The following is a 26,459-nucleotide window of genomic DNA, read 5'->3' as shown; positions in this document are numbered from 1 at the left end:
GGGCTTCACCCCGCCCACATGGGCTAACTTCAAACTCACTACGCCCCAAGCCTACAGATGACGGGCCTCGCTTAGCTCGCTTGTCAGAAGTTAGCTTTTCTCTTTATACTTGAATTTGGATCACAACATAACAAAAACTCCACCTTGAGACAAATTTCATCTTGTAGCATGAACGAGAACCTCCTCCCTGAACAACAAAGAAAACACTTTCGGCGCCAAACAGCCACTAGGGCTAATGTGTTATACCAACTAAGTCTGAGCAAAGCTCAAACTTAGCAACAGGAACTGGCTTTGTCAACATATCAGCAGGATTATCATGAGTACTAATCTTGCATACCTTTAGTTTACCTTGCTCAACAATGTCTCGAACATAATGATATTCGACATCAACGTGTTGTTCTCTCATGGAACATCTGATCCTTAGTGAGGTATATGGCACCCTGACTGTCACAAAACAGATTAATGCAAGAATTATCTCCACAAAAGCTCAACATACTAACCTTTCAGCCAAACTGATTTTTTAATGCTTCTGCAATAGCCATGTATTGTGCTTCAGTAGTAGATTGGACAACTACTGGCTGCAACGTTGCCCTCCAACTCATGGCACAACCACCAACAGTGAACACATAACCTGTAAGGGACCTCCTCTTGTCCAAATAGCTGGAAGCAACATCTGAATCCACATAGCCAGCTAGCCCCTCACCAGTCCTGTCGAATTTCAAACAAGCATTGAAGTGCCACGAAGGTACCTGAAAATCCACCGAACAACCTTCCAATGTTCTTTACCAGGGTTAGCCAGGTATCTACTGACCAAACTCATTGCAAATGACAAATCAGGCCTAGAACACACCATGCCATACATTAAAGAATCGTCAACACTAGAATATGGAACTCTTGGCATATACTCAAAATCTTCATCCGTACTAGGACATTGAGAAGATGATAATTTGAAATGAGGAGCAATGGGAGTGCTTACTAACTTAGCATCATGCATGTTAAAACGATGAAGAACTTTCTCAATGCAACTCTGCTGACTAAGAAATAACAAACCAGAGTTTCTATCCTTCATAATCTCCATACCTAGAATTTTTTTAGCAGCACGAAGATCCTTCATCTCAAACTCACTATTTAACTGTGCTTTTAAAGCAGTGATCTCTTTATTGCCCTTGGCAGCAATCAACATATCATCGACATATAACAATAAGTATATAGGTGATCCATCAACAAATTTAATGTAAACACAACTATCATATGCATACCTCTTAAATCCATGTGCTATCATAAATGAATCAAACCTTTTGTACCACTGTCTCGGAGACTGTTTCAAACCATATTGGGACCTCTTTAATTTGCGAACAAATTTCTCCTTACCAGGCACTATGAATCCTTCTGGTTGGTCCATGTAAATCTCCTCCAGTTCTCCATGCAGAAAAGTAGTCTTAACATCTAACTGCTCAAGCTCAAGATCATGCATAGCAACAATACCAAAAAATGCACGAATGGAACTATGCTTCACAACTGGAGAGAACACATCATTGTAATCAATACCTGGTATCTCAAGGAAGCCCTTGGCCACTAACCTTGGCTTAAACCTCGCGGGCTCACTAGGAGGCAAACCCTCCTTTTTTTTGAAGGTCCATTTGCAGCGAATGGTGTTCTTTTGTTTAGGCAAACGCAATGTTCTAAATAGCGGGACATCTCTTCCTGCATAGCAGCAATCCAGTTCTCGCGGTCACCGGAAGCAACTGCTTCAGTGTATGTGGACAGCTCATGGATGTTCTCAACCTGTTCTGCACAACTGAAAGCATAATGAACAATGTCACACTCTTCAATTAGGCGTTTAGGTTTCTTAATGACTCTTTGTTCTGACGACTGCAAGAGACTGAACTTATCGCTGCAAAACAGGGGTGAGTGCTGCACAACATCATCATCATGAACCTCTGTATATGGAGCATCATCAACATTATCATCAACCTGTGCATCTGGAGCAACATCATCATTATCAACAATTACATTTTTCTCATCAAGGTGCTCCACCTGCACAGTAACTCGTTGTGGCTCTACATCAAAAGTATCTGTGGAGTGTGGACAGATCATCATGATACATAACATATTCATTGAAAACAACACTCCTGCTCACGAAAACCTTATTAGTTTCAGGATTCCATAACCTTTATCCTTATACTCTTGAACCGTAACCAACAAACACACACTTAATAGCTCTAGGCTCAAGTTTTCCATTAGCAATGTGTGCATATGCAGTGCAACCAAAAACTCTCAACTATGAATAATCAGCCGGTGTACCAGACCATACCTCAATGGGAGTTTTCTTATTAAGTGTAATAGATGGTGACCTGTTGATGAGGTGGCAGGCAGTGGAGGCGGCTTCAGCCCAAAAACGTTTGCCCATGCGAGCATTGGACAACATGCAGCGAGCCCTGGAGATGAAGGTTCTGTTCATGCGCTCAGCCACACCATTATGTTGAGTGTACGGGACGGTGTGGTGCCTGACGATGCCCAAGTTTCTGCAATAACTGTTAAAAGCTTTTGAACAGAATTCCATACCATTGTCAGTACGAAGTATTTTTACCTTGTTCTCAGTTTGCCTTTCTACCATAACTTTCTAATCCGTAAAAGCATCAAACACATCATATTTATTTTTCAGAAAACAAAGCCACACTTTTCTGGAGTAATCATCAATAATTGTAAGCATATAACGAGCACCAGGGAGCGAGGGTTTATGGGATGGTCCCCACAAATCAGCATGTACACAATCTAATATACCTTCTGTTGTATGAACAACAACATTGAACTTTACCTTCTTGTGCTTACCAAAAATGCAGTGCTCACAATACTCCAACTCACTTACGTTGCACCCATCCAGAAGTTCTCTCCTTGTTAATTCTTCCATGCCAAGTTTACTCATATGCCCAAGGCGCATATGCCAAATATTACTTTTACTGGATTTATCAGAAGTAACAACAGTACCAGTAATTGTGCTTCCTCTAAGAACATATAACTTAGCAGAATTCATGTCACCTATCATATGAACAAGGGAACCTTTTGTTACCTTCAGAACTCCACCTGAACCGAAGTGTTTGTACCCTTTGACGTCAAGAGTACTCAGTTTTCTGGCCATGCCTGGTATGTGTCTCATATCTGTCAACATTTGTATCATGCCGTCATGCGTCCTGATCTGGACAGAACCAATGCCCACAATCTCACGTGGGTTGTCATCTCGCATACGCACAACATCTCCACTTTGCAATAACTCATAAGTACTGAACCAATCTCTGCTACAACGTATATGAAACAAACAGGCATAATCTCTGCTACCATGGCTCTGGCAGCGGAGCAGCGGCGGCCCATCGTGGAGGTGTGCTGGCGAAGGAGCAATGGCCGCCGGGTGCGGAGGGGCGCTGTGCTGGATGAGGAGCAGGGGCGGCCCGGCACGTGGGATATGTAGCGGGCAGAGGAAGGATTGAGCGGTCGGCGTGGGATCCAGCGTTTAGAAAAATTTAGTGGGATAACCGTACGCTAACCACGCGTTGTTGATGCTAAACATCAGGATGATTTTGATTGTTAGATCCGTTGATTACAAGGACGAGGTTAGAACTGAGAAAATCTAGCATCTGTCGATGCACAACTCAGCAAAATATAACTGTGACCATTAAAGCCCCAACTCATTTTGCTTTGTAGAGAATAAGACCCAACTCATTTGTTTTCAACTTTCATGTGCATAGATGCAAATATGAATCTTTCGGGTAATGGTATATTTATGACTAGTAAGTTTCTGCATATTGTTGAAGTATGTTTGGATTGCACAACCATCTCCATCAGTTTGGACTTTTGCTTCTACTGGTTGGTGCAAGGAACTTAATATGGTATCAGAGCCAAGAAATCTTGGGTCTACAAATATGAGTCAGATGCAAATACCAAATATGAATCTTTCAGTGTCAAGTATATGAAACTTCCAATGTGGATTTACTCACGTGAGTGTGAGTGCTTCTGTAATTTGAATTAAAACATTACTCACCCTCTTTCTGTCCATGTTTAAGTCTTATCCATACTAAGTTTCATATACCAAAAGTTAGAACTGATGGAGAAGGTTAGGTAAATCCACATATACTTAAAACACTCACACTCACGTGTGTCCCGATAAGGCCTACATGTGAACAGAAAGAGAGCAAACGATTTTTATTTGAATTGTGAAAGCCGAGACTTGAACCCAAGACCTCTTGGCTTTGATATCATATGCACCAACCAGTTGAACCAAAGGACCGAACTGATGGAGAAGGTTGGGCAATCCTCATACTTCAACACATATTAAGTAGCGGACAGATCTAGTGATAACAAACACAAAGACAAAGGTGCTACCATGTCCGCCTTTTTTGTTAGAACATGAAATCAACTAGAAATTTCCAGAACATTTGTGTAAGTGGTCCTTGAAATGATTTGAGCACCATAAAAGATTCCATTCCTTTCTTCTAGTCCTGGATGTCTGTACTTTTATGAGGTCAGTTGATTGTTTTCTAATTCTACTAATTAGGGATGTCTGAATAAAGTTTTTAAAAAGGAAGTGCCGAAATGTCAACCAGACATTCTCGAGATTAATAGGCTGAGGAGACAGTTACTCTTCCATTCATACTTGTGGGATCAAAGGCTGTTATTTGCTGCAAGATCAGATAGGAATCGCCATGAACTATCTAATACCAGGCAAGGCGATAAGGAGACAATCCATTCCGTGGATGATGGTGCTGATCCAAATGTCACAGAACAGCCTCAAAGAGAAAATAGTGGCAGTGTGGCTGCTAATAAAGATGTTAAATATGCTGAAAACCTCCAGGTAAGCATTTGTGGACAGAATTGCAGCGGAGTTGATCCAAGTAATAGTTACTGTAATCTTGACCAGCGGATACCGACAAGTGAGTCGGATTTCCTCCAAACAAATATCCAAACACCTTTGTACAGCAGCGTCAGTGTGAATGGGGATTCAGTTCCTTTTGAGCCTGATCTTGTTGCTCGACGAACCCTTTCAGAAGGGCAGTTTCCCAGTTTATTGGATGTGTCAAATGCACTGGATGCAAAATGGACTGGTGAGAATGATCCTGTCACTAGCAAGGTAACATTGCCAGATTCTATGGCATCGTCAGAGGACTCAGAAGAACATATCAGCGATACTACACCTTCGTATGCCTCTGTATTGCTGAATAAGCTAGGGGATAGTGCAGAGGACCATTCCAATTGGATAGGAATGCCTTTTTTACAATTGTACCGTTCTCTTAACAAGAAGTGGAGTCGTTCAAAAAGGTTTGATGCGCTCATTGAATATACACCTGTTTATATTTCTTTCTTAAGGGCAGTGGAGCGACAGATTGGGCCCAAATTTCTCTTTCCTATAGGGATCAATGACACTGTTATTGGAGTATACGATGATGAACCTACTAGCATCATCTCGTATGCACTTGCCTCTCATGAATACCATCTTCAGCTGTCAGATGAGCTGGAAAGAGAAGCAACAGATACTTCACCCCCACTTTGTGATTCAAGAAGTGTGTCCTTAACTGAATCAGTGGATGAAACTACTTCTGAACTTCTAAGAACTGTTGTGTCAACAGACGACAATATTGTCTCCATTCCAGGAAGCAAGAACCCATCCACTTCGGATCCACTTGTATATGGTAAAGTAACTCACATAAAGGTTAATTTTGGAGATGAAGGTCCTCTAGAACAAGTGAAGTACACAGTAATTTGTTACTATGCGAAACAATTCGATGCATTGAGGAGAATATGCTGTCCATCAGAGCGTGACTTTGTCAGGTCACTAAGTCGTTGCAAGAAATGGGGTGCTCAAGGAGGCAAGAGTAATGTTTTCTTTGCAAAATCACTGGATGACAGGTTCATAATTAAACAGGTTACCAAAACGGAATTGGAGTCTTTCATGAAATTTGCTCCAGACTATTTTAAATATCTGTCCGAGTCAATTTGCACTGGCAGTCCTACTTGCATTGCAAAAATTCTTGGTATTTATCAGGTAGTTCCCATTACTGTTTTCTGCATGAATTCCTTTGCGCCTTTTCCACTGACTGAACAATAAAATTTATTTGGTCTGCCTTTCGGATATAATTTTCTGATGGTCATATTACCATAGTTTAAGTGACATTATTTTGTTAAGGATTGCTTATATTGGAAAAGCCTATATCTGATTGTTATTTTTCCGGATGGAACTGAATATTCTATTTATATTAGTAGTCTTTTCCGGAGAACTATTAGTGAGTGAATGTATTGGAGGGAACTAGCCCTCCTTCTATACTGATGTTATTTACGTAGTCATATTTTCCCAACTTCGGGTGGTTAGCCATGTAGAAAATGAACCTCTACATTTTGCATTACATGTAATTTCAGATATAATGCTTTACTAACATTCTGTTCAGAAAGTAGCGAACGAAGCTATATTTTGCTTTGCAAAGTCACAACCTCATTTTGGGTTTTTTGAGTGGGAAATTTTGATTTGTATATGTAATCTTCAGAAGTGTTTATTTTTTGAACTCTTTACTCAATATTATCCTTTGGGAATGAATAGGTTAAGAGCCTGAAAGGTGGAAAGGAGGTGAGGATGGATGTTCTGGCCATGGAAAATCTTTTATTTGAACGTCGTGTGACAAGATTATATGATTTGAAGGGCTCAACAAGATCAAGATATAACCCTGATTCAAATGGTAGCGATAAAGTACTTCTTGACGAGAACTTGCTTGAAGCGATGCCTACTTCCCCTATTTTTGTCGGGAATAAGGCAAAGCGGCTTCTGGAGAGAGCTGTTTGGAACGATACTGCATTCCTTGCTGTAAGTACAACTTATTTGCATACTTGATTGCCATGTACTTTTACCTCTGTATAATATAGTATATAGTCCAGAGAGGGGCGTTGCAAAGACCAAGCTCCATGGAACTCGTTTTTCAAAAAAATAAAAATAAAAATATATTTAGAAGTTTCAAAAAATGTCAAAAAATTTCTACAGATACGTATGTATATTCTTCAAAGTATGTATAAAATTTCATCAACTAATTTGATTATTTGCATGCTACACAAAAAAAGACAAATACAACCACAACAACAACAACAACAAAATCTTAGTCTCAAACAAGTTGGGGTCGGCTAGAGGTGAAACCCATAAGATCTCGCGACCAACTGGCTCTGGCACATGGATAGCAAGCTTCCACGCACCGCTGTCCATAGCTAGTTCTTTGATGATACCCCAATCCTTCATGTCTCTCTTAACGAACTCCTACCATGTCAAATTCGGTCTACCCGACCTCATTCTCCGTGTGCTTTAGCCGTCCGCTATGCACTGGAGCTTCTGGAGGCCTGCGCTGAATATGCCCAAACCATCTCAGATGATGTTGGACAAGCTTCTCTTCGATTGGTGCTACCCCAACTCTATCTTGTATATCTTTTTTTTTTTGAGAAAACACAAAAGGCTTGCGTTTCTTTGTATTGAAAAGTAGAGTTTGTTACAGCCTCCTAAGAGGAACGATTACAGTCATAAATCAGTGGACGTCCCAGGTTTGAGGGAGGACGGCACGCAGGCCACGGGCTCCAGCTCATCCCTAGAGTTTGGCTTCTTCTTTGATCCGAGCGATCAGTGAGTTGGTCGATGGGGTTGCGCCGTTGAACACGCAATCGTTGCGATGCTTCCAGGTCATCCAAGGGATCAACAGGGTTGCAGTGGTGAGGCCTTTCTGCATGGGGTTCGGCGTGTTTCACCGCGCCGAGCGCCACCACTCGGATAGGGATCCCTCGCTGGAGGGCACGCTGCATGTCAAGCGCAACCAGGACAATATCTCGTGCCACACTTGCTTGGAGAAGGGGCATTCCAGGATTAGGTGCTGGATTGATTCAGGCGCTTGGTCGCAAAGCGGGCAGCGAGGAGGGTGCGGCAGTCCGCGGCGCGCAAGGTGGTCGGCCGTCCAGCAACGTCCCAGGTGGGCAAGCCAGTGGAAGAATTTCACACGCGGGGGCGCCTAGCCTGAAGCAGCACAAAGGTTGTGGAGAAGCAACTCCACCTTGCTGCTACAATGTGTACAACACAAGTGTTGAAGGAACAACTTCAACGTGCTGCGCTAGATATCGCTCTAGAGGCGAATGTAGGTTGATAGGGCAGCAAGAGTTCAATCCAGAACTCCTAGGGCACAAGATCTACTCCAAGATCTTAGATAAGAACAACAAGTTCTATTATAGGTAGGGGTACATAGTTTGGGTACAAAGTAGAGGTGAGGACCTCTATTTATAGGGCTTTGAGAAGCCTTCACATACTAATACTTATAGCTGGAATATTCTAGAAACATTATTTAAGGTTCACCATTCTACTCATAGCTACTCACAACTAGAAGACTCTAGAAAACAGTAGGTAGGATAAAGAAAAAAAAAGAAATACTAGACCAGAACAGAAGTATCTAGAAGTAGCCAAACAGATTTGACATATGATTGTTCCTCATCTATTGTTCCTCATCATTCTCCCCTGGTTGTTTGGAACTTGCCCTCGAGTTATCTTCATGGAGCGCTTTTTCTGGATGGTAGAGAGTCAAGTCCGCAACATTGAAAGTGTTGGAGATACCCATATTGCTTGGAAGATCTATCACATAAGCATTATCATTTATCTTCCTCACGATAGAGAAGGGCCCATACCTTCGCTGCCTAAGTTTCCCTTTAACACCTAAAGGCAACCTCTCTTTTCGGAGGTAGACCATCACCTTATCATCGGCTTGGAATGATTTTGGCCTCCTTTTGCAATCAGCAAGTTGTTTATATTTCTGATTTTGTGCTTCCAAAGCACCGCGAATCTCTTCAAATAACTCGGTGTAATTATCAGCAAAGGACAATGCTGATTTTGAGTTTCCCCTTGATGGTAGCTTCACCAGGTCCACCACATGTGATGGAACTTTAGTGTAGACAATGGAAAAAGGGCTCCTTCCTGTGGATCTATGCTTGGAGTTATTGTAGAAGAATTCTGCAAGAGATAGAGCCAAATCCCATTGTTCCTTTCTTTCTCCACAAATGCAACGGATCAGATTACCCAAAAACTTCACCACTTCCGTTTGTCCATCTGTTTGTGGATGAGCAGTGCTAGAAAATTTTAATTCAGTGTTGAATTGCTTCCACAAAGTGAGCCAAAATGCAGCAAGAAACTTGCTATCACGGTCTGAGACGATGGACCTTGGTACTCCATGAAGCCTGACCACTTCTCGAAAGAATAGGTTTGCCACATGATGAGCATCCGTTGTTTTGCGGCATGGGATGAAATGAGCCATCTTAGAGAATCTATCCACGACCACGAATACAACATCACTTCCTCGTCTTGTTCTTGGCAAGCCCAAGACAAAGTCCATAGAGATGTCCTCCCATGGAGCGACAGGAACAGGCAAAGGCATGTATAACCCTGTGTTCTGGACTTGGCCTTTGCATGTTTGACATATTGGGCATCGCTGAACAAACTTTCCAGCATCTCTTTTTTAGTTGTGTCCAAAAGTAGCGAGCTTCCAGGCTAGCGATAGTCTTGTCCCGTCCAACATGGCCACTAAGATCACTTGAATGGAGCTCTCTAACCAGCTTGTCACGTAGAGAACTTCTTGGAATGCACAAACGATCATTTTTGAAGAGATATCCATCTTGCATCAAATAGTCATCACCTAATGGTTGGCCCCTTGCATGCTTTATCCAAACATGGCCAAAGTCTTCGTCACCCTCATACAACTCCTTTATTTGATCCACTCCCGGAAGTTCAGCTTCAAAAGAAGTCAAGAGGCATGTACGACGACTCAAAGCATCGGCCACTCTGTTAGTTATTCCAGATTTATGCACGATGAGATAGTTAAACCTCTCCAAATATGCTGCCCATCTTGCTAGCATGCGGTCAACATGCTTTTGATTTCTAAAATGCTTCAAGGATTGATGGTCGCTATAAACAATGAACTCTTTAGGCAGCAAATAGACTTCCCAAGTTTTCAACGCTCTGAAAACGACATATAATTCTTGCTGATAGGTATTCCACTTCTGTCTAGCTTCACTTAACTTCTCACTAAAGAAAGCAATGAGCTTCCTTTCTTGAGATAGGACAGCTTCAATGCCTACTCCACTTGCATCACACTCTAAGTCAAAAGTCTTGTTGAAATCAGGTAGCACCAAGACAGGAGCTTGTGATAGTTTTTGTTTAATGTCATTGAAACTAGCTTCAGCTGCTTCTGTCCATTGGAACTTTCATTTTTCCAAACACTCAGTAATAGGTGCCATGATAGTGCTGAAATTCTTCACAAATCACCTATAGAAAGTTGCAAGGCCATGAAAACTTCTTACCTCAGAAATGGTCTTTGGAGTTGGCCATTCTCGGATTGCTTCAACCTTAGAATCATCAACACGAATACCATCACATGTTTTGACGAATCCTAGGAAAAAAAGTTGTGTTTGCAAGAAAACACATTTTTTCAAGTTGACGTAGAGCTCATTTTCCCGTAGTACTTCTAGCACCTTCCGAATGTGATCAAAGTGTTCGTCCTCATCCTTGCTATAGATCAAGATGTCATCAAAATAGACCACAACAAAGTGGGACAAGAAGGGTCGAAGGACTTGATTCATTAAGCACATAAAGGTACTTGGTGCATTTGAGAGTCCAAATGGCATGACTAGCCATTCAAACAACCCTTCTTTTGTCTTGAAGGCTGTTTTCCATTCATCCCCGGGTCTGATACGGATTTGATGATATCCACTTCTTAAATTCAGCTTTGTGAACACTCTTGCTCCACTAAGCTGATCCAACATATCATCCAGACGGGGAATAGGGAATCTATACCTTACAGTGATCTTGTTAATGGCTCTACTGTTCGTACACATGCGCCAAGATCCATCTTTCTTAGGCGCGAGCAGGGCTGGTACAACACATGGGCTAATACTTTCTCGAATGTGCCCCTTTTGCAACAATTCCTCAACTTTCTCCTTCAATATATCATGCTCCTTTGGACTCATTCGATAGTGTGAAAGATTAGGAAGACTTGCTCCCGGAATTAAGTCAATTCTATGTTGAATTCCTCTCATCGGTGGCAAGCCTTGTGGCTCTCCAAGTATGTTCTGAAATTCTGCCAATAGACCACGTACCTTTGCCGGAATTTCAACAGTCAGGTGCTCTTCTCCTTTTACAACAAGTGCAGCACACAAATCTGCCTCCTTCAAGTCTTTCATAAACTCATGAGAGGTATGGGAGATAGTTAACATAGTTTTCCCCTCCTCTGAGGTATTACCTTCGGTTTTGTTTGGTAAGATAATGATCTTTCTCTTGTTCCAAATGAAAGAGTAAGAATTTTTCTTGCCCTTGTGTGTAGTATCCACATCAAATTGCCAAGGTCTTCCAAGAAGAACATGGCTGGCATCCATGTAAACCACATCACACAACACATTTGAGCGATAATGCTTGCCCAAAGAAAGTGGCAGGTTGCATTGTTTGGTGATCCTCATATCCACTTCTTTCTTGATCCACCCAATAGTGTAGGGGTTTGGATGATCATGAATATCAAGCTTTAAATGGTTCACCAACTTCTGGGAGATAAGATTCTCGCAACTGCAACTATCAATCACTAATTTGCATACGTTGCCATTCACCGTGCATTTGCTCTCAAATATTTTCTTCCGTTGTGTGTTGTCAGGTTGTGGTGTGGAACATAGAAGACGCTAGATCACACATACCACCTCTTCACCTTCTTCTTGACAAATCTCTTGCCCCTCTACATCTTCAGATTCGTATTCTTCCTCATCGTCTTCTCCATCAAGAATAGTTGTGTTAACAAATTTCCTTAGTGGGCAGCCGCTGGATATGTGTCCCTCTTCACCATATTTATAGCATTTTGGGCCTTCATTGGACTTACCCTTGCCTCTAATTTGCTTCATCATATTCTTCACCTTCAGAAGTTTCAACATAAATTGGCCTTCTTGAAGCACGTTGTTGTGGCGGTCTTGCTCCAAGATTACCTCTCCTTCTTTGATGAACATCTTCTTCTTTAGATGAATCTCCTTCATTGGTAGCAGGGGGAACACCCTTTCTTATCATCTCAACCAGCTGATCAAATCTCCGATTAAGATCTTCACGCAGCTCTTTGATTTGTTGTTCTGCAGCATCCATCCTCTTCTTCAATTGCTCCATTGCTTGCTGCAGCTTGCTCTTGAAGAGGACATCAAGAACTAGTATGGGTCAACGAGGCTCTGATGCCACCTGAAGCAGCACAAAGGTTGTGGAGGAGCAACTCCACCTTGCTGCTACAATGTGTACAACACAAGTGTTGAAGGAACAGCTTCAACATGCTGCGCTAGATATTGCTCTAGAGGCGAATGTAGGCTGATATGGCAGTAAGAGTTCAATCTAGAACTCCTAGGGCACAAGATCTACTCCAAGATCTTAGATAAGAACAAGTTCTATTATAGGTAGGGGTACATATCTGGGTACAAAGTAGTGGTGAGGACCTCTATTTATAGGGCTTTGGGAAGCCTTCACATAACTTCTACTTATAGCTGGAATACTCTAAAAACATTATTTAAGGTTCATCATTCTGCTCATAGCTACTCACAACTAGAAGACTCTAGAAAACAGTAGGTAGGATAAAGAAAAGAAAAGAAATACTAGACCACAACAGAAGTATCTAGAAGTAGCCAAACATATTTGACATATGATTATATTTTCATGTTCCTCATTTATTGTTCCTCATCACAGCCTTTTCAGGTGAGCTTCCAAGCAGGGCAGGAGGTCGTGCCATGGAAGGTGGCGAGGTAGGCCGACTGGGCTGTGTAGGTACCTGCCACGTTCCACTTCCAATGCAGGCGACCCGGCTCGGAAGTGAGTGTGATGTGCTCGATCGCATGCACATAAGCAGGTATTGGTCGATCTCGCAGATGCCAAGGGTGCCCTAAATGTCCGATGCCCATTGTTGCGCATTCAGACCGTCTGCCACCGTCTTGCTCTTCCGGCAGTGTTTGGGGATGAGGGTGTGCAGTTGTGGCGCTATTTTCGAGATGGCGCGCCCGTTGAGCCAACAGTCTTCCCAGAACAGCGCACGCTGGCCGTCGCCGAGGATCATGGTGGTGGATGCGAAGAAGGCGCGCTCGGCAGCAGTGAATTGAAGGTCGAGGCCAGACCATGCCTTGTTGTCATTCGTGCGGGCGAACCAAAGCCATCTGGTGCGCAAGGCCAAGCCCGTGCGCTCCAGGTCGTGCACCCAGAGCCCACCAAGCCGGGTCGGGCGGCAGACGCGTTGCCAGTTGACGTGATAGTTGCCGCCGTGCGCCTCGGCGCGGCCCAGCCCATAGGAATCCTCGTTGGATTTTTTTGAGGAGTTTGAGGATCTTTTTTGGCGGCGCGAGCACCAGAAGTTGGTGAATGGGGATCGCGCTCAGCACCGATTTCACAAAGGCAAGGCGTCCGGCCTTGTTCATAAGGTGCGCCTTCCAGGTGGGGAGCTTGCCAGCGGCCTTGTTGACGAGGGGCTGCAGCTGTGCAGCGGATGGGCGTCCAAGGGTGAGTGGGATCCCCAGGTAGGTGATGGGCAGCGCCGCGATTGGGCAGCCAAGGTTGGTGATGGCCGGAGCAGCTATGTCTCCGTCGCATCTGATCATCGTAGCCGTGTTCTTCAGGAAGTTGACTCGAAGGCCTGATGCCCGGCCAAATAGCTGCAGGATTTCTCGGACGGCGAGTGTGTCGTGCGTCGTGGGGTGGCTGAAGAGAATGACATCGTCCGCGTACAGTGAGAGGACGGGGAGCGCGCGGCGAGGGTGTAGTTGCTGCAGGACTTTGAGCTTGGCCGTGTGACGGAAGAGGCGCCCCAATGTGTCGACGACAAGCACAAAGAGTTGTGGTGACACAGGGTCTCGCCTTGACGAAGCCCGCAGCGGTGCCAAATCGCGGGTCCCGGCACGCCGTTGAGGAGAACGCTTGTGCTTGCCGACGACAGGAGAGTAGCAAGCCAACCAAGGAAGCGATCGCTGAAGCCATACCGGCGCAAGTCCTCGAATAGAAACGGCCATGACACGGAGTCAAATGCTTGCGCAAGGTCCAGCTTCAGGAGGATGCGCGAGGCGCCCAGTTGATGAAGAAGGCGCGCCGATTGCCGGACAAGCATGAAATTGTCGTGAAGGCTTTGTCCCGGGATGAAAGCATTCTGGATGGGGCTGACTAGCTGTAGGACTTTGAAGTATGTCTAGAGGGGGGGGGGTGATTAGACTACTTGACCAATTAAAAACTTAACCTTTTCCTAATTTTAGAGTTTGACATATTTTAGCTATCTTTGGACAAGTCAAGCAATCTTCACACAATTCAAGCAAGCATGCAAAGAGTATATGAGCAGCGGAAATTAAACCATGCAACTTGCAAGAATGTAAAGGGAAGGGTTTGGAGGATTCAAACGCAATTGGAGACACGGATGTTTTTGTCGTGGTTCCGATAGGTGGTGCTATCGTACATCCACGTTGATGGAGACTTCAACCCACGAAGGGTAACGTTTGCGCGAGTCCACGGAGGGCTCCACTCACGAAGGGTCCACGAAGAAGCAACCTTGTCTATCCCACCATGGCCGTCGCCCACGAAGGACTTGCCTCACTAGCGGTAGATCTTCATGAAGTAAGCGATCTCCTTCCCCTTACAAACTCCTTGGTTTAACTCCACAATCTTGTTGGAGGCTCCCAAGTGACACCTAGCCAATCTAGGAGACACCACTCTCCAAGAAGTAACAAATGGTGCGTTGATGATGAACTCCTTGCTCTCGTGCTTCAAATGATAGTCTTCCCAACACTCAACTCTCTCTCATAGGATTTGGATCTGGTGGAAAGAAGATTTGAGTGGAAAACAACTTGGGGAAGGCTAGAGATCAAGATTCATATGGTAGGAATGGAATATTTTGGCCTCAACACATGAGTAAGTGGTTCTCTCTCAGAAATGGTAAGTTGGAAGTGTAGGTTTGTTCTGATGGCTCTCTCCACGAATGAAGAGGAGGTGGAGGGGTATATATAGCCTCCACACAAAATCTAACCGTTACACATAAGTTACCAAACTCGGTGGGACCGAATCAACAAACTCGGTTGGACCGATTTAATAAACCTAGTGACCGTTAGGATTTTCGATGGGACCGACATGCAACTCGGTGAGACCGATATGGTTAGGGTTAGGGCATAACGTAATCTCGATGAGATCGATTACACAAACTCGGTGAGACCGATTTTGGTAATTAGCTAACCAGAGAGTTGGTCAGGTAAACTCGGTGGGACCGATTCGCTCATCTCGGTTGGACCGAAACGTTACGAAGGGAAAACAGAGAGTTTACATTGCAATCTCGGTGGGACCGATCGCTCACTTCGATTAGACCGAAATGTTAGGAAGGGAAACAGAGAGATTACAATCCCATCTCGGTGAGACCGAGATCCTTATCGGTAAGACCGATTTGCCTAGGGTTTGTGGCAGTGGCTATGACATTTGAACTCGGTGACGCCGGATAGAAAGAATCGGTGGGGCTGAGTTTGACTTTGAGTTTAGGTCATATGTAGATGTGAGAAAGTAGTTGAGGGTTTTTGGAGCATATCACTAAGCACTTGAAGCAAGAGGCTCATTAAGCAACACCTCATCCCTTCTTGATAGTATTGGCTTTTCCTATAGACTCAATGTGATCTTGGATCACTAAAATGTAAAATGTAGAGTCTTGAGCTTTTGAGATTGAGCCAATCCTTTGTCCTTAATATTTTGAGGGATCCACTTTCAGCATCCATGCTATGCCATTCATTGAGCTTTCCTGAAATATTTGTCTTGGAATAGCATTAGCTCAATGAGCTATATGTTGTTATGAATTACCAAAACCACCTAGGGATAGTTGCACTTTCAATCTCCCCCTTTTTGGTAATTGATGACAACATATAGATCAAAGCTTCGACAAATGATAATAAAATTGAAAAACATCGTTGCTTGAGAAGTATGTGATAAGTAAGAGCTCCCCCTAAATTTGTGCATAGTTTAAGATTTGCTTCGGACTGCAAATGCACAAGGAATTAGGCTCATGGGTTACTCTTCCATGTCACATACATCTCGGTGGAGCGCTCAAAATAATAAAGATTGAATACATGCACTCATCACCAAGCAAAGTGAATGATCATATAAGGATAAGTAAGATAATATCATCTAACAAGCATAAGTGTAGCTTATGATCAAACACATGATCATCAATGTCTCACAGATAATAGCATAGTATCTCAAGCAATCAAAAGCAAATAAAGTTTAACCACCAAAGCAAGAGAGAACAAAAAGCAACATACTCTCTCTCGAAGCCTATGATCTATACATTTTTTTCCCCTTTGGCAACAAGTTACCAAAAAGTTCATAGAAAATGCATAGTACTAGATCGTCTCTCAGGCTTGATCTTCAGGTGGTGGTGTAGAGATAGCTCCTTGGACGAAGGCTTCAGTTGATGTGGATGGAGCTGGAGGAGTTGGTGCTGGAGCTGGTTGCACTGGAGCTGTAGGAGCTGTAGCTGGTGCAGATGAAGTGGCTCTGGTGTCTGTCACAGGCACTGCAGCTGATCTCTGAGCTCTAGGCACTCTGGTAAATGCATCAGTGGTTGTCTTACCCTTCCTCTCCTGCATGTTATCCTGTAGCTGCTCCACAACTGACTGAATCTCAGTTACTTTGACATCTAAATCATAGAATTTTTGTTCCATGATTCTTTCCAGGCTCTCCTGGTTTTGAGTTAGGGTGGCCAATCCCTTCTCAATCCTCAGAGTCGATGCTATCAAGTAACCAAGCTGCTCCTGCTTGTTCTTCAAAAAATACTCAGATGCCTCCTCTTGAGTTGGCATCTTGGCAGCCTTCTTTTTCTTTGGTTTCTCCTTCTTCTCTTGAGCTTGTACTGATGATAGTTCATTCTTATTCATCACAACTTGATTGTCCTCAAATTCTGGATAGATAGCAAAATGTTCCTTGTCCAGCAAGTATGTGCCTGTGCCCATCTTTGAGTTAATCAACTCCTGAATTTGTGGGGCATATCCACAACTTCTCTTTTGGTCTGCTGCTGTCCTCTTGATAGTCTCAACCATGAGGCTCATGACCTTGAATTTTTATGGCATATCAAACAAGTGTAGCAAGTTTATAGCATGGCCTCTTATCATGTTGTGGTCACCTGACTTGGGCAATAGAGTATGCCTTAGGATCCAGTTGATCGTTGGCAGCCTTGACAGAAGAAAATGGACTGACCCAAACTTATGTGTCTCAACTGCAGCATCTGAGATCTCCTTGTACATATGAGCCATGGTATTGTGGTCCATTTTCTTCTTGGCATAGACATCTAAGTCATCTTCACTCTTCTTTGGTGCATTGATCAGATTGGCCCATTCCTTAATGGTTGATTGATACCTTGTACCTTCAGACATCCAAATATCCTGCCATCTGGATAGAAATGTGTTGTGGAGTAGAATTGCATAATGAGCTCATCATTTCACTTTGTGAGCTTCTGCCCAACAAAGTCTGCAACTCCACAAGCAATGAAACTGTCTTGCATTCTAGGATATTGTTCTTCATTCTCCTTCATGTAGGTCCAGTCGACCCACCTCATATCACACACTATAGGCTTCTTGTCCAACAATACTGTCTCATAAAAATCCTGCTGTTCCTTTGTGTGGAATCTGTAATCAACAGCAGTCCTTCTCCTGATAGCATAGGGATCAGACAACCACCACTGTCTGAGTCCTGCATCCTTTCTTAGCTTCATGTTCTCAGCCACAGGATGAGCATCATTGTGGTCTGGAATCTTTGGCTTCAGCTTCCTCAGGACTTGTCCTTCATCATCTTCCTCAGCAGCAACTTCAGGCACTGGGGCCTTGTTCTTCTCAGCAGCTGGTATACTCCTGGTATTCCTCTTTGTGCATTCTTGGGCTTGGGGGTAGCTTTGGGTGCTTTTTTGGGCTTTGATGATGCAACCCCTGACTTATTAGCATCACCCATCAGCTTTTGTGCCTTGGGTGCTGGTGCAGCAACCTCTTCTTCATCTTCCTCATCAGAAGAATGCTTCTTAAATTCTGCCATGTGATCAACTTTCTTGCATCATCTTCCTCTCTTTCTCTCCTTCTTCTGCCCTTCTGCAGCAGCTTCTTTGGGTTGAGATTTCAAAGGAACTTGAGTAGAAGCTCTGGCTTTAGACATAAGAGTTCTCTTTGCAGGCACTTTGATCTTCATTCCAGGCTTAATGGATGTAGCTGTGACAAACTCCTTTTTGAGCACTTTCTTCTTGGAAGTGGCCTCATCTTCAGCAGCCACATAGTCCTCATCCTCAGATTCTGAGGTTCTTTTCTTCCTTGTCCTGGTGGCAGCCTTAGGCAGATTGCTTGGGGTGCTCCTGCTGCCATCATCTGAAGTGCTAGAGGGACTAGTGCCCTCACTCATGTGAATCTGCTCTTCTTCCCTGTTCTGACTATCACTTTGGTCTGACCCTGTAAATAGTTATAAATGAGATAGAGTGGATGAGCATCATAAAATGCAGAGATTTTTGCAAAAGAATGATTCAAAAACTTAGTTTTAGTTTTCCACAGAAAGCATTTCGGATCAACCAATTTTCAAACTCGGTGATACCGAAGCAGTTTTGGAACCTAAACTAGTGAACTCGGTTAGACCGAGTCACAGTTCGGTGGCACCGAGACTGCTAGGGTTTCACAAAGTTCTAAAATCGGTCACACCGATTAGCAATTCTCGGTCAGATCGAGAGTTACTAGTGCAATGGCGTTAGCCGAATCGGTGGGACCGAGTTTTTCAACTCGGTGGGTCCGAGATGGTTTCGGCGGAAACCTAACCCTAAATTTTCAAATCGCATCTATTCTAAGGATTGTTTTGACTGGATAGAGGTGTTTCAGTCGTGGCAAGAATCATAATGAACACAATGTGCTGAGAATCAGTCGAGGATAGCACTGTGATCGAGTTCATACCCTAGTTCGGCGATGAACTCGCTACGGCGGCAACGGCGGAGGTGAAATCCGTTGACGGCGGCGGAGACCAGCGACAGGAGGCGGCTGACGACGAAGTCGACGATCCGGAGACCTAGAAGGCAGAGCGAGCTATGTGCGGGCGAAGAGGTTTGGGAAAGTTTTCCGAATTTTTGCCCGTGTGAATATATAGCCTGACCTGTCGGTGTGACCGAGTGAAACGACTCGGTGGCACCGAGATGCATAACTGTTGACAGTTACAGCAACTCGGTGTGACCAAAAAGTTCAAATCGGTTGCACCGAGATTGAAAACCTAGATCGACTTAGTGATCTCGGTATGACCGAAATGAAGGAATCGGTCAGACCGAAAAGCACAAAGAAGTTTTGAAAGTTTAAGTCTATGACGAATTGGGGACTCCGAGTGCTCCTCACACAGAGTGGTTCGAATCTGACTTGATCAAATTTTGTGATGTAGCATGAATAGGGTTTGAGACGAGAAAAGCATAGATAGCTAGAGAAGGTTCTTAGGCATTCTTGTCCATCCACTTGGCCAAAGAAAAGGAAGCCAATCAATCAAAACAACAAGTGGATGTCCTCAAATGAGTAAAATATGCAACCAACATGCTCACACAATAAAATGGCAAATGAAATATGTGGCAAAGCATGCACAACCAATTCTAGCATCTATCAAACAATTGGCGATGACTAGGTCATCTATATATGAGTATATTAACTTAGGAGTCAAATGAGAACATTTGATCATAGGTCATACTCATCGTTTAAGCTCAAGTGGGGTTACCACTTTTACATAATGCATTGATGTGTTCACATCATTAGAGTTGCTTTGACTCAATTCTTAAAGTTAAGCTCCCCCTAGATGTGAGATCCCCCCTTAGAGGGATGAACTAACCTTGGGTTTTGTCGATGATGACTTCATGTAGGTGTTGAAGATGTGGATGCTCAATGTTGATGTAGATCATTTGGAGCAATCCTTTGGAGTGAGTTGCACTTTCAATACCTACATGGGTTAGTCCCACAAGGAACAAACAAGAATATCCATAGGCATAGAGTGATGCACACACAAGATGATGTTCATGAAAACATTAGGTTACCTTGTCCCTTGCCTTACCAACATGAGGGTTTGTGACTCCTTGAACTAGTGCAAGATATGGAAGTTGATTGCACTTGTCCTTGCCATAATGATATGAGTGAAGAATGTTGACGGAGTCACCCTCAAGAACACTCTAGTTCTTCTTTTTCGGGATCCACATCATCTTGATGGGAATCCTTGGAGTTGTAGTTGTACTTGATGAAGTAGAACTTGACGTAGTCTTGGGAACCCACTTGACCAAGGCCTTAGGTGCTTCTTCAAATGCATCAATCTCCTCTTGAAGCTTGTCCTTGCCTTTGTTCTTGTGGTCTTGTGGTGGAAGATCATCTTGTGCTTGTGTTCCCTTGAAGGAAGTAGGATCATACTTCTCTTGTTGAGGAACAAATTTCGTCTTGGGGTATTGATCTTCTTCCCACTCAACTCCATTGGCATTGAACTTTCGTTCAAAACCAACACCTTGATTCTTTCGGTGCCTTCCTTGCTTGCGTATAATTTTCTCGAATTGCTTACTCCCGGCAAGGCTCTTGTATACACCTTTCTCTATAATTTCCTTCAATAAGCTATTTTCTTGCTCAAGTGTAACTTGGCTAAGAGAATCATTAGTGGAATCAAGAGAACTACTAGAAGCAACAATATTGGATTTGACATTATTATTGTTACTACTAGAGGAAGGATCTTTCTTGTACTTGTTACTAACTTGACTTGAGGCTTGTAAGTAGATAAGAGTAAACGCTTGGCAATGTAAGAAGAACTTTTCTTACGGAGATCATCATTGATTGCCTTTAAGAACTCATGCTCTTGCTCAAGATTGAGCTTTTCAAAGCGTAACTTCTCATGAGCCCTTAAAAGTTTTCGATGATCTTCGAAGATAATTTCATGAGCTAACTTAAGAATGTTTAGTTCTTTAGTTAGAAGCTCAATCTTCTCCATATCATTGTCATTCGTTTTATCTTGATTAGCATGATTAATTGACGTTTCATCATAGTATTCATCACTAGAGTTGTCAACAAGTAAATCATCATCACCTAGCAAGTCATCTTCATCACTATTGAAATCAACATACTCGGGGTGTGTTACCTTTGGACCTTTGGCCATGAAGCATCTTTCAATTCCTTCATTTGGTGAATCGAATATGTCGTAGGAGTTGGTTGACACAAGTGCTAGACCGGCAACACCTTCATCTTGAGTATATTCGGAGTCGGAGTGATAGCTTCTCTCGGAGTGATTGTCAGAGTCGGAGCCGGATACCCATTCACCAACATGAGCTTGATGTCTTCGTTTTGTGTAGCTCTTTGATGACTTGTCCTTCCTTTCCGAATCCTTGCTCCTCCGTGAGGGTCTTCGTTCATAACGATCATCTCTACTCCTTCTCTCTCTTGGTGGTGATTCTTCTCTTCTACTTCTTTTTTTTGGAGAATCTTCTCTTCTTTTGTAGGGTGCCGTACACTCATTGGAATAGTGTCCGGGTCTCCCATAATTGTAGCAATTGCGCTCTCGACTAGGTCTTTTGTCACTATAGGACCTTGACTTAGAGCTTCTTTCTTTGCTTCTACTCTTGTAGAATTTGTTGAAGCTCTTCACCATTAAGCTCAATTCTTCATTGAAGGTTTGTTTCTCACTTGATGATGTGGGGGCTTCACATGAGGCTTTGTAAGCACCACTTGACTTGTTGTGAAGTTCCTCCTTATCCTTGAGTGACATCTCATGAGCAACAATTCTTTCAATGACTTTCGTTGGCTTGAGATCTTTGTAATTTGGCATCATTTGGATCAATGTGCACACGGTATCATACTTTCCATCCAATGCTCTTAAGATCTTCTTGATGATGAATCTGTCGGTCATCTCTTCACTTCCTAAGCCGGCAATCTCATTTGTGATAAGAGCAAGCCTAGAGTACATTTCAGCGACACCTTCACCATCCTTCATTTTGAACTTGTCAAGCTGACTTTGGAGCACATCCAACTTGGATTCCTTGACGGAGTTGGTACCTTCATGCATATCAATCAAAGTATCCCAAATTTCCTTTGCATTCTCAAGACGGCTGATTTTGTTGAATTCTTCGGGGCACAAGCCATTGAAGAGGATATCACAAGCTTGAGCGCTGTATTGCAGCATCTTCAATTCTTCCGCGCTAGCTTCACGGTTCGGTTCTCTCCCATCAAAGAATTTACCTTGTAAGCCAATACACACAATAGCCCAAACGGCGGGGTTATATCCGAGAATATGCATTTTCATCTTATGCTTCCAACTAGCAAAATTAGTACCATCAAAGGACCTCTACGGTGATAATTTCCCTCGCTAGACGCCATACTCTCCTAGGTTGTGAAACCAAGGCTATGACCACCAAAAGCTATGGAAATCAAAGCAAATTGAGACCAAAGCTCTGATACCACTTGTTGGACCTTGAAGTATGTCTAGAGGGGGATGATTAGACTACTTGACCAATTAAAAACTTAACCTTTTCCCAATTTTAGAGTTTGGCAGATTTTAGCTATCTTTGGACAAGTCAAGCAATCTTCACACAATTCAAGCAAGCATGCAAAGAGTATCTGAGCAACGGAAATTAAAGCATGCAACTTGCAAGAATGTAAAGGGAAGGGTTTGGAGGATTCAAACGCAATTGGAGACACGGATGTTTTTGTTGTGGTTCTGATAGGTGGTGCTATCGTACATCCACGTTGATGGAGACTTCAACCCACGAAGGGTAACGGTTGCGCGAGTCCACGAAGGGCTCCACCCACGAAGGGTCCACAAAGAAGCAACCTTGTCTATCCCACCATGGCCGTCGCCCACGAAGGACTTGCCTCACTAGCGGTAGATCTTCACGAAGTAGGCGATCTCCTTTCCCTTACAAACTCCTTGGTTCAACTCCACAATCTTGTTGGAGGCTCCCAAGTGACACCTAGCCAATCTAGGAGACACCACTCTCCAAGAAGTAACAAATGGTGCGTTGATGATGAACTCCTTGCTCTCGCGCTTCAAATGATAGTCTCCCCAATACTCAACTCTCTCTCATAGGATTTGGATCTGGTGGAAAGAAGATTTGAGTGGAAAACAACTTGGGGAAGGCTAGAGATCAAGATTCATATGGTAGGAATGGAATATCTTGGCCTCAACACATGAGTAGGTGGTTCTCTCTCAGAAATGGTAAGTTGGAACTGTAGGTTTGTTCTGATGGCTCTCTCCACGAATGAAGAGGTGGAGGGGTATATATTGCCTCCACACAAAATCTAACCGTTACACACAATTTACCAAACTCGGTGGGACCGAATCAACAAACTCGGTCGGACAGATTTAATAAACCTAGTGACCGTTAGGATTTTTGGTGGGACCGACATGCAACTCGGTGAGACCGATATGGTTAGGGTTAGGGCATAACGTAATCTCGGTGAGACCGATTACACAAACTTGGTGAGACCGATTTTGGTAATTAGCTAACCAGAGAGTTGGTCAGGTAAACTCGGTGGGACCGATTTGCTCATCTCGGTTGGACCGAAACATTACGAAGGGGAAACAGAGAGTTTACATTGCAATCTTGGTGGGACCGATCGCTCACTTCGGTTAGACCGAAACGTTACGAAGGGAAACAGAGAGATTACAATCCCATCTCGGTGAGACCGAGATCCCTATCGGTAAGACCGATTTGCCTAGGGTTTGTGGTAGTGGCTATGACATTTGAACTCGGTGGCGCCGGATAGAAAGAATCAGTGGGGCCGAGTTTGACTTTGAGTTTAGGCCATATGTAGATGTGAGAAAGTAGTTGAGGGTTTTTGGAGCATATCACTAAGCACTTGAAGCAAGAGGCTCATTAAGCAACACCTCATCCCTTCTTGATAGTATTGACTTTTCCTATAGACTCAATGTGATCTTGGATCACCAAAATGTAAAATGTAGAGTCTTGAGCTTTTGAGCTTGAGCCAATCCTTTGTCCTTAATATTTTGAGGGATCCACTTTCATCATCCATGCCATGCCATTCATTGAGCTCTCCTGAAATATTTGTCTTGGAATAGCATTAGCTCAATGAGCTATATGTTGTTATGAATTACCAAAACCACCTAGGGATAGTTGCACTTTCACTAGCTCGTTCAACTTGGGTGCTAGTCGAAGGGACAACACCTTTGCGAAGATCTTCGCGACGAGATGGATTAGGCTAATGGGCCTGTAATCCCCCAGCCCGGCCGCGTCAGCTCGCTTAGGGATCAGTGTAAGCAGCGCTTGGTTCAAGCAGCTAAAACCCCTTCCTCGTAGCGCATATAGCTGCTGGAAGACGCGGACAAGGTCGTGCTTCACGATAGGCCAGCAGGAGCGCAGGAACTCTGCGGTGAAGCCGTCTGGGCCGGGCGCCTTGCGCACTGGCAGTCACTTGACAACTTGCCATATCTCGTCTTCGCTGAAGGGGGCGTCCATGTCGTCAAGGTTGGATTGTGCGATGAGGTCCTCGAGGTTGAGGGCGCAATCCCGGGGGTGGTCTGTCCCTAGCAGGGAGTCGAAGTGCGCAAACGCCGCCGCTGCCGAGTCTGCTTGATCAGTTAGAGTGGCGCCCTCAACCGTCAGAGTATGAATCCTGTTCTTCTGCTTGCGGTAGGTGCACTGGCGGTGGAAGGAGGTGTTCGCGTCCCCATCCTTGAGCGATGCGATGCGCGCGCGTTGGCGTGCCAGGGTTAGTTCGAGCGAGGCGAGGCCAAGGTAGGAGAGCTTGATCTGCCTACGTAGCCAGTCCTCGTGCGGTGTCAGATGTTGATGCTCCTGGGCGGTGTCAAATCATAGCAGTAATTCGCGCGAGATCGCGAGCTGGTCGCGAATATTCCCCACGGTGCACGCACTCCAGCTCATGAGCTTGCGTGCGGTGGCTTGCATGCGTCGCATGATGCAGCGGAACGGGTCCGAGCCGTCCGCGGAATGCCATACGCCCGCGACCACGTCCTGGAATCCCTTGATCCGTGTCTAATAATCTTCAAAGTGGAAGCGTCGGCGCTCTGGGGGTAGGGGTGAACAGTCGAGGAGGAGGGAGCTGTGGTCAGAGACGACCGAGGCCAGGCACTGGAGGTGGCATTCGCCGTGCTGTTCCTCCCAGTCCGCGGTGCAGAGGACGCGATAGAGGTGGACCAAGGTTGGGGGCGTCTGCTCATTCGACCAGGTGTAGCGCCGGCCGTTGAGGTATACCTCCTTGAGGGCGAGGTCATTGATGACACGTCGGAAGCGCCCCATCATGCGTCGGTTGAGGTTTCTGTTGTTCTTATCCTCGTCGCGATAGATCAAGTTGAAATCGCCGCATAGCATCCAAGGGCCAGCACAGTTTGAGCGGGCGTCGCGGATTTCCTAGAGGAACGTGATCTTGTCGTTGTCTTGTTGCGGCCCATAGACGATGGTGAGCCACCAGGGAGTGGCGTTGTGGGTGGTCGACACCCGGCGGACAGCGTGTTAGTGGGGAACGAGTGATTGTTGATCGTTTCCAGTCTTCGTTTCCAGGCCAGCAGTATACCTCCGCGGGTGTCGGTCGCAGGAAAGTATATGTAGTCATCAAAGTCCGATCCAAGAGTTTCAAGGACAGTGGACGAGTAGCTAAACTCCATCTTAGTTTCTTGGAGGTAGATAATTGACGCGTTTGTGGGTACAATGAGCGAACGAATCGCGGTGCGCCCGACGCGAGTGTTGAGACCGCGCACATTCCATGTTATGATCTTCGGGTCGTGATCCATGAAGACGTGATTGACGTGAGATGGCCACACGATCAGGCCTCGATCGGGCTGCCAGTGATCAAAGTAGTGATCGGCGCTGTAGATGGTTAAGCAGGTAGCTCGCGCCCAACGAGGGCGGTGATGGCTGCGAGGACAGTTTTGGGGATCGGCGCAGCGAACAGGTCGTCGTAGGCCTTCATTGCTTCTGGGATGATCGCCTGATCGACGCCCACGATGCCCATGTGCGCAGCAGCTGAACCTGTGCGCGGCGCTCGGCAGTGGACGGCGCGGCGGCTTTGGTCCTCGTTATGGAAGCAGAGTGCCCTTGCCTTGGCGGCGCGAAGTTGAGAGTTGTCGACGTTGCTTGCGACCCGGGGTGGGGAGGACGGGGTTGAGCTGCCTAGTGGCCGCGACGAGGAAATCGCCCAGGGTCCAGGAGCTTGTCGTGGCCGCGCCCGGTCGACAGCGGTGGAGCGTGACTGGAGGTGTGGCGAAGCGGGCCGTGCTGCGCACGATGGGCGGGGGCGATGCGGGCTGCATGTCTTCGCCTGCCGGGTCGTCCGGGAGCAGGGTCTTCGTTCATTAGGGCCTTGTGGCCTGGGCAGGATCTGCACGTGGCCATGGGCTAGCGGGATTGTAGCGGTTTGGAGGCCCAGCAGATCCATGCCAGAAGCTTCCAGAGTTCTCCCGA

The 26,459-nt window shown here is 44.9% G+C and overlaps 1 protein-coding gene across 7 annotated transcripts in view; it reads left to right on the top strand.

Annotated features, from left to right (window-relative positions):
• LOC119296046 (1-phosphatidylinositol-3-phosphate 5-kinase FAB1B-like) overlaps positions 1–26,459 on the top strand; it is a 41,762-nt gene that overhangs the window by 10,809 nt on the left and 4,494 nt on the right. For 4 of the 7 annotated variants that reach the window (XM_037574460.1, XM_037574459.1, XM_037574462.1 and 1 more), the window contains 3 exons: positions 4,550–6,034; positions 6,584–6,844; positions 19,920–19,976. In XM_037574460.1, the coding sequence (XP_037430357.1) occupies positions 4,550–6,034; positions 6,584–6,844; positions 19,920–19,976 (1,803 nt within the window). Of the gene's footprint in view, positions 1–4,549; positions 6,035–6,583; positions 6,845–12,748; positions 12,909–19,919; positions 19,977–26,459 lie in introns of all 7 variants that reach the window. The other 3 variants (XR_005144696.1, XR_005144695.1, XM_037574463.1) reach the window with 3 other exon arrangements.

The sequence above is a fragment of the Triticum dicoccoides genome, chromosome 4B (genome assembly GCF_002162155.2).
Source record: "Triticum dicoccoides isolate Atlit2015 ecotype Zavitan chromosome 4B, WEW_v2.0, whole genome shotgun sequence".
In the NCBI taxonomy this organism is placed as follows: Eukaryota; Viridiplantae; Streptophyta; class Magnoliopsida; order Poales; family Poaceae; genus Triticum; species Triticum dicoccoides.
The sequence above is the reverse complement of the archived record's forward strand: the minus strand, read 5'-3'. Positions and strand labels throughout refer to the sequence as shown.